This window comes from Xiphophorus couchianus, chromosome 6, assembly GCF_001444195.1.
Source record: "Xiphophorus couchianus chromosome 6, X_couchianus-1.0, whole genome shotgun sequence".
Lineage (NCBI taxonomy): Eukaryota > Metazoa > Chordata > Actinopteri > Cyprinodontiformes > Poeciliidae > Xiphophorus > Xiphophorus couchianus.
The window spans coordinates 27,807,191-27,821,226 of NC_040233.1; the positions used below are offsets into that span (position 1 = coordinate 27,807,191).

Here is a 14,036-nt window from a genome sequence, read left to right on the forward strand (position 1 = left end):
GGAATAATTAAAGCATTTTAATGATCTGAACACTGATTATAGTCTTTAAATGTTGCTGCTTGTAAAACTTTTATTTTTGTAAAATAAAGTTGGAAACTCTTCGCTTTTCTCACCTTATTTCCTTCAGATGAATCAAAGTTTATTTTCTCTATTTATTTGCTACAGTTTGAATGAAAGAAGTGAAGAATCAAAACCAGCAGACATGTTGCTTCTATAAAAAATTAGACCCCTTTTTATTGTGTTCCTTATATAAAAGAAATACAAAAAAGAAACATCGACACACCGGGCAAAGGTCAAAGGGTAGGGGTCAGGTGTGAACGGGTCCGACGCAGGTGAGATAAAAATGGGAAGGACAGCAGGAACGTTGGGGAGAGTCCCGGATAATCAGCCTGGAGGACGGAGGCGCGGCGCCACGTCCAGTCCTCCCAGTCCTCCCAGTAACACATCCGTTGAGTTTCAGTTCTACAAACATTCACAGAAAGCAGAGCTGCTCAGGACGAAGATCAAACCTCATTGGCTGGATTAAACCGAAGTGGGCGGAGCTTGTAGAGAACGTGAACACGGCGGAGGAACGTTCAGTTTTAGACATTCATGATAAAAACTTCAAAATAAAAGTCTCTTCTCCTGGATGTTCAAACCGCCGTTTGCATCAGAAATACTTTAATAAAACTAAACATGATTTACATTCATTTTCAACTGAAAACATGAAATAAAGTCGTGAGGAGAAAGAAAATCTCCAACAGTTTGTTGTAAAAAAGAACAAGTTACAGAACCGACTTCAGCAGCAACAACCTTCAGAGGACTTTAACTGTCTGACTGCAGCAGCTGCAGCTCATGCACACATTTGTTTTGTGAGGTCCTGGACTTTGACTAGGCCATCACGGCAGATTGATAAGTTTCTTTTTTAGTGATCTTGCTGTGAACAGTCGGCTCATTTCCCTGCTGATGACCCAGTTTGGGTCAAACCGATCTGACCTTTAATTCTCCTGTTACATTGGTACGTAGAGGAGGTCAAAGTTCATTTAATGGCTGACCAGGCCACCAGCAGTCCTCCACCAGCTCCACCTGCTGGACGGTTGGTATGAGGCGTTTGTGGTGAAATGATGATGTTTTACCAAATATTGCCACTTTAGGACAAAAGACTAAATATTTTTAAACCTTACTCATACTTAGTTCACCGAATGTTTATCATAATGAAGCGATAATCCTGCCGTGTGTTTAGACTGATCCGGTCCGCTCTGAACTAAAATCGTTGATATTCAACATGTTGGATCGTCAGGGCCCGATATCGCAGCGCGTGGCGTTCCCAGAGGTCAAACGAGTTCACAGCCTGCTGAATGTGGCGGCCAGCCAATCAGAGGGCGAGGCGACGGAAACGCCGAAGACAAAATATCCGCCATGATGCACCAGAAGGTCCGGCGGACGTCAGAGAGGTTTTATTCTCTGCTAAATATAATCCATAATCTGTCGCCGTTGCTTCTTCCTAGTCGGCCATGTTTGATACGGAGAGGTTTTCAGAAATTCCCCATCTGAATGTTGTCTGTTGCTGGATGAACTGTACGACCAAACCTGTAATACAGTAGATATTTTACTGTCATGTTTTGTCTGTCAGGTTTTGAAAATGTTAAAATCTGGATGTGTGAACCAGGAATTGACCAGTTGCTGCTTTTCCCTCGAACTGTTCTGCCTCTGAAGAACAATAGACTCAGAGTTCAGACATCATAACTCTTCCCAGACTGACGGGCATCAACAACCCGGCATAACATCAACTCACAGAATCAACAAACTGCCAGAGTTGCTGTTTTCTAGATGCATTTCTGCTCATGGTGATCATTAAATGAAAGGAAATGATCAGATTACCTGATCATGTTCATTCGACTCTGATGGAAACTTTCTTTTCTCCTCATGACTCTGAAAAGCCCTAAATCAGCCAAAGTTTAACGTACAATTAGCGCTTTACTGTTTCCAAACATCGGTCCGAGTTGAAGACCGATGATCGGACGCTTCACCCACCAAGGTTTAACTCCACCACAGACGGGATCTGTGCCTTCGGAGAAGTTCTGCCTGTACGGAATCAGCGTGGAGCCAAAACTCTGCGGGCGCCTCAGGACAGATCCGTCTTATCCGGAGCTTCGGCGTGATGGCCGCCGCCCACCTCGGCCCCACCGGGCGCCAACAACGTCCTGCGATTGTAGTGGTGGTGGCCTTTCATGATGCCCGAGTTGTTGTTCTCGTTGAGAATCTGCTTCTGCTTCTGCCGGTTGAGCGACTGCACCAGGCCCAGCACCACGGCCGCCAGAGAGTACTGGCCCGTGATTTTGCGCGGCTGCAGGATGAGCGGGTTGGGCTGCACCCGGCCCAGCAGGAAGTGAGTTCGGATTTTGCCCTCCTGCTCGCTGATGCCCTTAACGTAGATCTCGCCGCGGTACTCGAAGGCGAAGCCTCGCTCCTTCAGGATGAGGAAGGTTTCCTCGGGAACCTGGATCTTGCCGCTCACGCCGGTGCTGTCCATCCGGCTGGCCAGGTTCACCGTCTTCCCCCAGATGTCGTACTGCGGTTTCTTGGCGCCGATCACGCCCGCCACCACCGAGCCGTGGGCCATTCCTGAGAGAGAAACAACTCACTGTGGAATCTGGTTTTAAAAACACCAACATTTAAAATAATTAACAAGTTTCATTCCTTCAGTTGTGAAATCAAACGCTATGGAAATCCACTTACAGGTTATTAAAGCAAATAGTCAATTAATTTAGATTTTAAAGGAAGATTTTCCAGTTTTCTTAAAGTTTACTCTGCACTCAACACAAATGCTAACATGAAACATGAAACTCTGCTGAGCAGATTCCTTTAATTTAGAGTAAATTCATGTTACAGATAACAGATATATTATACTATATTAGGTTTAGAGATGCAAACAATCAACTTAATTGTCTTTTAGCGATTTATTAGATTAAAATTTGTTTCAATTGATTAACTAATATTGTCCGATTTAGAGTTGTAGTTTGTCCGCCATCCAGCAGAGGGCGCCGCCCTTACGCGGAATCAGAGACAAAGATGGCGGAGATATCCCAGAAAGGAGAAAATAAACGGTCCAAACAAAGTCCGGTGTGAGAGGCTAAATGCATTTTATGCGGTTTGAAATATAAAAACTCAACAAACTTCTGAGCTTCACCGCCATCTTTGATTCTGCAGGACGGAGAAACTTTAACTCCAAAACCAAAAGATACTGATGAAGTTTAACAATCAGAGAAAAAACTCACATTATTATTCAGTCAGTATTTAATGCCTAATTATTAGCATACAATAATGTTAATGTTTTTAATTCAGTGTATTATGAATAATATACCCCTTTATGTTATGGAAAGACGCTCCTTTTGATATAAAAGAAAACTCAGATTTTTTTAAAATGGCCTCCTTATAATTAATCTATAGTCAATCGATAAGATCAATCAACGTTAGAGTAACTCATTAATCCATAACTTCCACCAGATCTTCTCACCGATCCGCAGCTCGAAGTTGTTGAAGGAATGCTTGTTGATCTCCTGGATGCTCTCGTTCAGGGCGATGGCGAAGTCGGCCAGCGCACACAGGTGACCCCATTTATCTTCACATTGCTGTGGAATCAGAGAAAAACGTCTGAAAGCTCCAGCTTGTTTCAACAGGATCTTTCACTCTGACTTCCTGTTTACTTAAAGGCCTTCAAGTTTCTAAAATAGGATTCAGGGTTTTATGTTGGAGAAACAAACTGACAGGTAACTTTACTGGATTAAAACATTTAGCTGTTTAAACCAGAATGAGTAGAAATAATGACAGCGCTGCGAATAATTGGAGCATTTTAATCCAAACGGCTGGTAAGTTTTGACCTCCACCTGTTTTTCAGGCGACAGACCAGAGACGGCCATGTAGGTGCTGCCGATGGTCTTGATCTTCTCGATGTCCTGGAAACGGTCTTCACCGAGCAGCTGCAACAAAAACAGCGTCCACTTAGCTTTAAAACAATCTGAGACACAAAAACACGTCTGACTGAGTACCTGCTCTCATCTACGGCTCCCGGCCTCAGAGACAAACCCAGACGGTTCTGTTGCCTGAACCGTTTCTTAAACATGACCGACTAAAGCAGCAGCTGCATGGCTAAAGAACTGATCTGTCCATCCATCAGATTCTTTACTTCAGGCAGGGATTTATCTCCCAACTAGAAGAAAACTTCCCTCTTCCAGTCATTTCCAGTCTGTGAAAAATCTTTCCTGTATTGATTCCTCTGCAGTATTTCCTCCTCAGATTCTCATCCGTCACAGAGACGGGAAGAGAAACAACGAGAGCAACATTTATCCTGAAGTAGCATTTTTCCTGTGAAGCCAGATCCATCAGAACCACCAGAGACCCTTTAAACCACAGGAGTCAAACTCCAGGCCTCCAGTCGCTGTCCTGCAGGTTTTAGATGAGCCACAGGTACAAAACACTGGAATGAAACGTCTTCATTACCTCCTGGTGTAGATCAGATCTCTGGAGCCTTAAAGGCCTAATTATTCTGTTCAGGTGGTGCAGCAGAGGCTCATCTAAAGGTTTTCTGGACAGCGGGCCTTGTAAACATTTAAATTCAACCTGATCAGGAGAGAAAGGTTATACATCTAAAACTTGTTTTTAAATTTTTGCTAAACTTTTGCATCTTCAGAGTGGATGTAGAACAGGAAGCAGTGGATCCCTGTGGTGGTTCTTTGCCACCTGCAATAATTAGTTTTTGATTCCCTGCAAACAGAATCTGTCGTTTCTGCAGAGAAATTAATGGCTATTCAAGTATTTTCTAAAATAGGATGGATGTTTTATTTTGTATCCTGAATGAGTGACGGTGTTTACGTCTTAGAAAGTTTCATTAAGCCCAACAGACGGTTTGAACTTTCAGCTCCTCACCTCGTCGAAGTCGGCGATGATTTCGTTGAGCAGCCGCAGACACTCGACTCCCTGGTTGTTCATCTCAGTCTGGGAGTAAAAGTCGGCGAAGCCGGGGATGGAGGCGAACATCACGCCCACCGAGTCGTAGGACTGGGAGTACAGCTCCTGAGGAGACAGCGACACGACGAGGACGTTGAAACACGGCGGGTACAAGACGTTAACCCCTTCAGAACCACTGAGAACGGATCACCGGTTGAGAACAGATTAATAAATATGAGCAGTGCACAAAAGTATGAAAGTTTTTCTTAAGGTCTCAACATTTCAGTCAGTTTGAGGACTGGACTTTGTGTGCTTAGGATCATTGTCCTGTAATTGAATGGCATAGCCACCGTATGTCTCCATGCAATCATCATGTGAACTTTTAAAATCAACGAATCAACCAGGGTACAGAGGATGAATTCACCACATGTTGACGCTGCGTACGGCTGAAGAAAACTGGAAGCAGAGGTTACAAACTATCACGGAGAAAACATCTCAGAAAAATGGAGTTTTCCTCTCCAAACTGGAGAGTTTGATGCCTCTGGTAAGGCACAAATCAACCACAGGATGAATTTATCCGTTTGTTTCTCCCCTTCAGCGCATTAACTGGTTTTCAGAAAAGCACAAAAGGCCTGAAGCATAAAAACTTTAACAAACTTCAACATGCTGCGGTCCTGCCGCCACCATGAGGAGTTATAACATGTAGTTATGCAGAAATGTTTGGATTACTGTAAGGTCGAGGCACAGTGCTTGACCTTTGCTATGATGTGTTGTGTTTTCTCCAAACTGGTGTTCAGAATGACAGAAGAATGTCTCTATGTTGGTCTCTTTACTCCAGAAATCCACTGGTTCATTCAGATCCAACTTCATGATTTGTGCTGCTGTATTCAAACCTCTCAAATAATCCAAACATTTTCACTCCTTTGCAAATTTTCCTGTTTTAACCTCAAAGATGCAGATCTGGGAACATTAGCAGCTTCCCTAAATCTTTTTCCACCTGTGGATAATCCGTCCGCTCAGTGAAACTCAGGTAACACCTTCCCAGGTTGATGTGCAGCAATAATTACCAAACTAGTCATTGCTGATAAGTTTTCACCCGGCCGTTGCTGTGATTCATAATGAAAGCAGTGGTCACACATTTTCCATTTTGTTTTCATTTGTACTCCAGAAATAATGACAGTGTGGTTCTGTTGCACAATTATAATGAGATGTAAATCATTTTAAAACCCAGTAAAAACCAGATGAGCTTCATTATATCCTCACATGAATAAAATAATTTGCTCTGATCAAGCAGAGCATCCTCCTCAAAACCACTGATTAATAAACCACACAGTGCGGTGCATCCTTTCCTCCACTAGGGGGCAATGTTAGCACGTACCAAGCGCAGCGCAGCAGGTCTGCAGACATGAAGCAGCACATCCTTACATCCCAAATGTCACATTCAGTAATTCATCATGGCCTTATGGTAGTATTGTAATAATGGGGTGATAAACATTAACATCCAGCCACAGTTCAACATTTCAAGTTAATAATTCAGGAGACGCTCCGTCTGTCCGCAGGCTGCTCCCATTCTTAATGAAATTACACAGTTGTGAAAATGGGCCTCTGACCTGAATGGAGCTTCCTCAGCAGCTTTATTCCAGCTAATGAGCTCAGACAAACGTCCAAACTTCAAACGGAAAACTTGGTTAAAGTTGAACTAATTGAATTTCTTGGTCTTCTGCTGCGTTGCTGCGCAGAACGTCAGGCAGCGTTTTAAGGTTCAGTCGGGGTTCAGTCCTGCTGCTGACGCCTCTTTAACACGTTTAACTCTCTGGGCTTCACATATTTGGTGGAAAGCATCAGAGGTGGAGGGAGAGACGGAGGAAAACCAGACACCAAATATTTACAGAGTCGCTTTTATGCTCTGCTGTTTATTCCGACTTTAGAGATAAAAGTTATGCATTTTAGTTTCATGGGTACAAATGCCACTCAGTCTTGTTTTCACCACTAACCCTAACCCTAACCCTAACCCTATCCCTAACCCTAGCATATCAACACACACTAAATGTCACAAAAAACAATTTATGGGTTGGATCCTGGCTGAAAATAAATGGTTCCATTGATCCGACCAGCAGAGATTTATGATCAACATCAAATCTATAACCTGCCAATAAATGTTTTTGTCATTTTTATGTCTCTTAAGGAAATATAAATAAACATTGTTCACAATATTTCCAAGGTTTTCCTGCTGTGAGCTGCCATTGTTTCTATTTCGGAGCAGAGGTGACGTCACACTGTGTGTGTGTTAGAAAGCAGTTTCTGAAAACAAAGTTTGAAATAATAACAATGACATGAAGAGGGAAAAACTTATCTGTTCAGAGATTCATGTTAGTAATACAGACAGTTAGCATTGCTAACCATAAATAGCAATCTCTCTGCAAAACGTCTCCATGACAACAGCAACAAAAATAAAACTTCAGGTAAAACCTCTGAAGAAATCCAAAGAACAACTTTGAAAGATGTTAATAAGGATTTTTAGGACACGTTAAAAGTTCCCAGGAAGTTTCTCTACTTGGAAGAAAAGAATAAATAAGTCAGAGTCACAGAAAGTCGAGTAATAATCCAGATCTGACTCAGATTAAGCTGCTTTACTTTGTTGCTACAGCCTGTAACAATGAAACGTCTGCAATCAGCGTTTAGCCAAACTGAAATGTCCTTAATCAGGAGAAGAGAAGCAGAAACTCCAGACGTCTTCAAGGCGTTCTGCTGCAGCGGAGCCTGAATCACAGAACAATAAACAGTCTGATTGATGCTGCAGCAACTGATGGGGAGCCAAACGCTGCAATGCCATCCTTCATACCGAGCAGCGGAGGGAGGCGAGGTCGCCTCTGCTACCTGAACTCACCTGACCACAACGATTCACCTGCCAGAAATCCCTCTGCACAGGTTTCCATCCAACAGAACCAGGCAACTGGGTCTGGATCTGCAGATCATCTGGATCTGCAGATCAACTGGATCTGCAGATCAACTGGATCTGGATCTGCAGATCATCTGGTTTCCATCCTCCCTCTGCTGATGGAGACGTTTCCCACTAATATTCATCTCAGCTGGCAGCTCATTAAAGGGAAACTATTCAAATGAGATGCCGTAGTTTAATTATCCTCACAAGTCCTATTAACAGCAGTTTGGTTTTTTTTAGCTTTGTTCCAGAATTAAATATTGTAGCTGTAGATTTGTTGGTCATTAGAATCACAAAACACTTCCCATAATTACCTGCATCCCTGGTAAAAACCACAAGAAACCCACGTTGAGGAATAATTTTACATAAAATCATCGGTAACAACGTTGTTGACTGGAAGTGAGACAAAACTTTAATCTCTCCAGCTCAGCTGAGACGTTTTTACAGCATTTATGTCTCAGATAAACATGATTTTGGTGGTTTGGTCACAGAAAGTTTTGTTTTGTTTCACTCCAAACCGATCTTGAGTGTTTGCTGCTCGTTCTCCAACACACAGCTCCAGTTAAGGTCCCAGTTAAAGGCCCAGTTAAAGGCCCAGTTAAAGGCCCAGTAGTGGTGAGCAGATCCACAGGTTTATGTGTGAGATGGCGATTCGTGGCCAAGCGTGTGCCTGAGCGGAGCGGGTTTGGTCAGGATGAAAGATGCTCTGTTACAGACTTTATCACTTTGTTGCTACATTTAGTTTTTACTTTTCTGACTTTCTATCAACTTTTATTTTCAGAAATGCAACAAAAGTAGTTACTTTGTTCTGTTATTTTAGACTTTAATCATCTGAAAACATCAGTTGCTCTGCAGTAACGGCGAGTATCCGACAGACATAAACCGAGCTGCACCACCAGCAGTTCCACCGTTCAACCCACAGTGGGCAGCAATGAGGCAACTTCAGGCAAAATTCTGCAAAATTAAACAAATTTACATGATAAGGTCATGATTTGCATAGAAACATAAATATAGAACCCTTAAGGACATTTATTCAGCAAAACAAAAAGAGTTAATTTGCAGTTAAATAAGAAATAAAGTGACTTAAGAACTGTGTTATGTTTGATCAGGGCCTCCTTGGTTTATGATTTTTAAAGACAAAACAACATTGATAATCAATAGCTTCAATCAGCGACTAACAAGTGACAGAAAGGTTTTATATAATCTAGTCACCGAGATCCAACTGGACCTGAATGGATCCAACCTGCTGCTGATTGGCATCATGTCATTAACATCAAATCAAAAACAAATCAGGCTGAAAACCCAAAGCTCAGCCAATCCAGACAGCTGGCAGGAAGGAGGCGATCCGAACGCCGGGATTCGTTCAGGAGCAACGAGGCGAGCGAGTCGGCACCTCAGGAAAACGGGACGGGATGTGACCCGGATTCAGTTCAGCTGCTTCAGCTTCATGTTTGGATTAAAACAGGAAAAATCTGTAAAATAAACCTTTCAGTCTAAAGAATCCAAATCTGGCCTCAGATGTAGAGAAACACCTGATTCAGCTGTGAGATTATAATTAAACCAGGTTCGACCTGCTGCTTCCAGAGGAACGGAGAGGAAAACTACCAGCCTGATTAATGATCAATCACATTAATTTCCTGATCAGCAGCTCTGAAGGTTAATAACCTTACAGAACCAACAGTTTCTGCTCATCAATCTGGGAAGAGTCAGAAACTGAAAATCATCTCAACAGAAAATATTCCAGCAAATTGTCTCAAAGTCAGGAGCAACGACACAAATAAAACCTGGAGCTCCGATTTAAAATCTACAGACGATCAGATTAAAAATCAAAGTTCAGGACAGAAAAAAGGCCTGAGGGCTTCGTCTCTCCTCAGCAGCTGAAAACATTTCAGCTGAAACGCCTCACACCAAACCCAGCAGCAGATCTACAGGAAAATGACCACATGTTGGAACGGCCCAGTCAAAGTCCAGACTCAACCTGATTCAGATGCTGCTGTGAAACTTTCAGAGCAAAACTCCAAATAATGAGCTGCAACTGGAGATTTAAGAGAGAAAAGAGGATGAGAGCAGAGAGGAACGGTTCAAACTAAACCAAACTGCTGTCAGTTTGTGCTGCTGTTATTGTAATTATTATAAATAAATGTTTCCAGATTCTCCCTCACATTTACAAAATCAACTAAACATCAACTTTGCTGCTAAACCTTCTACTTGAAATTGTAAAATTGTGACGGCACAGATTAAATGTTTGCAGCACAAACGTGGCACAAACAGCTGACTGACAAAACGTTGTTTGTGGATCGGCTGGTTGACCTTTGGTGACCTCTGGAAATATTTATTAATATCTTTAAACAAAAACGTTTGACACGTTTTGTTTGGAGAAAATGGAGGACTAAACTCATTCAGGCTGGAAATGTTTGTGACGAATATTAATATTCATATTTCTCTGCTCTTTGTAATGAAGTAGCTGTTACTTTAAAAGATTTAAAAGGAATAAATAGTTTTTTTTTTAATCCTTCTTGGAGTGAAATCCAGCCTAGCAGAGGACAGAGACGGGATGTGGCTGAATGTTTCTGGCTGAATCAGGTTTGATGTTTTATTCATCCAGTGTGTCCGTCTGTTTCTGTTTCCGTCTGTTTCTGTGTCCGTCTGTTTCTGTTTCTGTCTGTTTCTGTTTCTGTCTGTTTCTGTCTGTTTCTGTGTCTGTTTCTGTTTCTGTGTCCGTCTGTTTCTGTTTCTGTCTGTTTCTGTCTGTTTCTGTGTCTGTTTCTGTGTCCGTCTGTTTCTGTTTCTGTCTGTTTCCGTCTGTTTCTGTTTCTGTCTGTTTCTGTCTGTTTCTGTGTCTGTTTCTGTTTCTGTGTCCGTCTGTTTCTGTGTCCGTCTGTTTCTGTTTCTGTCTGTTTCTGTTTCTGTCTGTTTCTGTCTGTTTCTGTGTCTGTTTCTGTTTCTGTGTCCGTCTGTTTCTGTTTCTGTCTGTTTCTGTCTGTTTCTGTGTCTGTTTCTGTGTCCGTCTGTTTCTGTTTCTGTCTGTTTCCGTCTGTTTCTGTTTCTGTCTGTTTCCGTCTCTTTCTGTCTTTTTGTTTCTGTCTGTTTCTATCTTTTTGATTCTGTTTCTGTTTCCGTCTGTTTCTGTCTTTTTGTTTCTGTCTGTTTCTGTTTCCGTCTGTTTCTGTTTCTGTCTGTGTCTGTTTCCGTCTGTTTCTGTTTCCGTCTGTTTCTGTCTTTTTGTTTCTGTCTGTTTCTGTTTCCGTCTGTTTCTGTTTCTGTCTCTTTCTGTCTTTTTGTTTCTGTCTGTTTCTGTTTCTGTCTTTTTCTTTCCGTCTGTTTCTGTTTCCGTCTGTTTCTGTTTGTGTCTGTTTGTGTTGGACCTCGTTGTCGCGGTCCTTCTCCAGGAAGTGGCGGGCCACGTGGCTGGGCAGGATGTTCCTCAGCATGTTCTCGTTGTGTTCCCGCAGCTCCTTCATCTCGTTGATCTCCTCCTTGGCCTGAACGCGCCACAGGAAGTCCAGCCGGGCCGTGTACTCCAGCTGAAACCACAAACCGAGTCAGAAAACCTGCAGGTCCGATCAGAACAAAACACGAAGCCTCGACGTGACAAACGGCTGGAAAAATGAACCACCTCGCATGGAAAATATTGAGCTTTTTTCTACTGTGAATGAATTTCCATAAACTCCAGAGTTTAATCTGCGCATTTAGAGAAGAAACAGTGACAATAAGAAATATCAGAAAACAGTTTTTAGAAATAAATCTACAAAAATGTCACTGATGTAATTATTAAAAATCTGTTTAAAATAAAAAAATTAAATAAAAGCTCTATGTTTTGTTTTGGCCCCTCAGACCAGGTCAGCACTGTAAAACAGAGCATGGCTTAACTTAAGTCTACTGGGTAATTATCTTGGTTTTTAGTCAGAAATCAAATTTTATCAAGTTGATTTAACGAGAGACAAAGATTATTTTAAGTTCTTTAATCTTCATTTGAGTTGTTTTAACTTTTTACTGTAATTAAAATTGAACTGAAAACTGTCCTCACTTATTAAAAAAGCAACATTTTTATATTTTCACTTATATTATCCAGTTGAAATAATGACTTATGTGAAGTTAGAAGCATTAAATTATATTTTAACTCACCTCAAGCAATCTGAGTAAACATTGTTCTCAACTATTGCAAACTGTCAGTTTCCATCAATGCCGAATATTTCAGCTGTTTCTCATCCAAGTTTATAACTTTTAATTAGTAAGGAATCTTCATGCGAGGCTAATATTAATAATAATAAAGTGATTTCTTCTTTTCAGTATGCAGATGTTTTACAGGCCGTTAAAAATAAAACTCCAGCTGCTGAAGTTTAGAGAATAAAGTTGGCCTGAGCTTCCTGACGCGTCAGCTGATGAATTTGTTCCATAAAAAGCTGATTAGAAGTGAAGTTCAGGGCAAAGTGTTATATAAATGAGATGATTGAATTCACAGCAACAGGCGGGCAAATTAAAATATTTAATCACCTTTGCGGTTCAGGACTATTCGATCAATCTGCTGTGCAGCTGAAGTATTTTAAGAGGTAACTCAATTAGCTTTTTTGAATGAACAATTAATACAAAGTCATATGAATAAATTAGAGCCAAACAAGCGGTGTGCGCCTGCAGAAGGGAGGGATGAGGAAAGTCATCAGCGAAGCTGAAAAATGATTTCCAGGGCAGGACGATAAGCCTGGAAGGATTTCTGCTCTTCTTCTGAGGCGGCCTGATTAATCAGGGAATCAATTAGTCGCCTAATCAGGAGAAAAACTTCATCCAGTTTTCTGTCCAATTAACGTTCAGCCAGCCTGAGTACAGCAGCGTCCGCTGGAAAGAGAAGCCAACAGCCGACACAAACTCTGCACAGCAAATCAACTTCCACATTTCAGCATCGAGAAATATTTAAATTCAACTTAATCACATTTCAACTGTAAACTATGATGAAACGGTTTCGATTCAAAAACTATTTTTGCTGCTAAATTATTGAATAAATAAATATTTGAGCTCAATAACAAAGATATTTATTGTTTTTAATCTGTTATTAAGGTTAGTGCGCTAATGCTACATGTTTAGCATTGAGATGCTATTTTAGGCTAGCGTAGCTTCACTGACAGGCTAGCTCCTGTTAGCACAACTTGACCACAACATTAGTTTTTTACAGCGTCCAATCAGATCAGTGGAAGCAGAAATTAAACTCATGGAGCCGAGAGAAACGATCAAACGTGCGTCAGTTTTACAGGCGCGCCAGAAACAAGTGAATATAAAGGTTCTGGCCCGATCTTCTGTATGTAAAAAAAAAAAAAAATTTCTTTTTAAACATGTTAAAATCTTTATAAAATGATTATTATTTATAAATTAAAGGCTGATGAGGCTCAGTCTTCATGGCCGTCTCAACTGAAACGATATTAGTAAAGAAAAGTATTTTCCCAAAATGGCTGCTTTATTTCTAAACTCTGTTATTTTGCTGATTAGTGGAGCGATATTCAGAGAGAAAGAAGTCTTGATTTAATATCCAGAATTTTGCTTTTTAATGAAAAATGTAGACAGTGTTTATTAAAGTTACAAATAAACAAGTGTTAAATAAATGAGTGTGATCGATGGTGTCAGCAGAACCCACTCCCAGCTGGTCACAACCATCTGCTGCGCTGCAGAGACGTTCACCGTCTGACTAACGTCTCTTCATTTAGGATTTCAGATGAAGAGCAAACAGGTTGACGTGTTGGAGACAATCTTTACTGCCAGTTCATTTGTTTGACAAAACACGGAGCCAGACTCCACTTAGCAAAGAGCAGCTGTGCAAAACATTTGAGACGAGGCTTTAAACAATAAATGTTTAAAAATGGGAGTTAGTCAGCTGATTGGGTCTTTATGGATAATAAAGTTACCTGGAGAATCCAGAACGCAAAGAAACATTTAGAAGATGTGGGAAAATCTCAGCTCTTCAATCCGGATTTAAAACATTTCTCCATTTGTTTGCCTCCATCAGAAAGAGGATCAATTTAAAAACATTTCTATGAACAGCAAACAGCCATTTTCCTCAAGACATTACCGGCAAGTCTCACGTTTCTCAAGGAGAAAATCAGAGTTAAGAGTCTGTAAGTGAAGCAGGTTGTGGAGGGAAAGGCTTTAATTGGCTTCTGATCTCCTCACAAACAGAATCACT

General features: G+C 41.3%; 1 protein-coding gene across 3 annotated transcripts in view; it reads right to left on the minus strand.

Moving 5' to 3' along the window:
• Positions 1-209: 209 nt before the first annotated feature.
• Positions 210-14,036, minus strand: part of adcy8 (adenylate cyclase 8 (brain)) — an 86,501-nt gene continuing 72,674 nt past the window's right edge. For all 3 annotated transcript variants that reach the window (XM_028020158.1, XM_028020157.1, XM_028020156.1), the window contains 5 exons: positions 11,233-11,391; positions 4,906-5,052; positions 3,867-3,959; positions 3,497-3,611; positions 210-2,604 (listed from right to left, as the gene is read on the minus strand). In XM_028020158.1, coding sequence (XP_027875959.1) covers positions 2,105-2,604; positions 3,497-3,611; positions 3,867-3,959; positions 4,906-5,052; positions 11,233-11,391 — 1,014 coding nt within the window. In that variant the 3' untranslated portion in view covers positions 210-2,104. The remainder of the gene's footprint in view (positions 2,605-3,496; positions 3,612-3,866; positions 3,960-4,905; positions 5,053-11,232; positions 11,392-14,036) is intronic.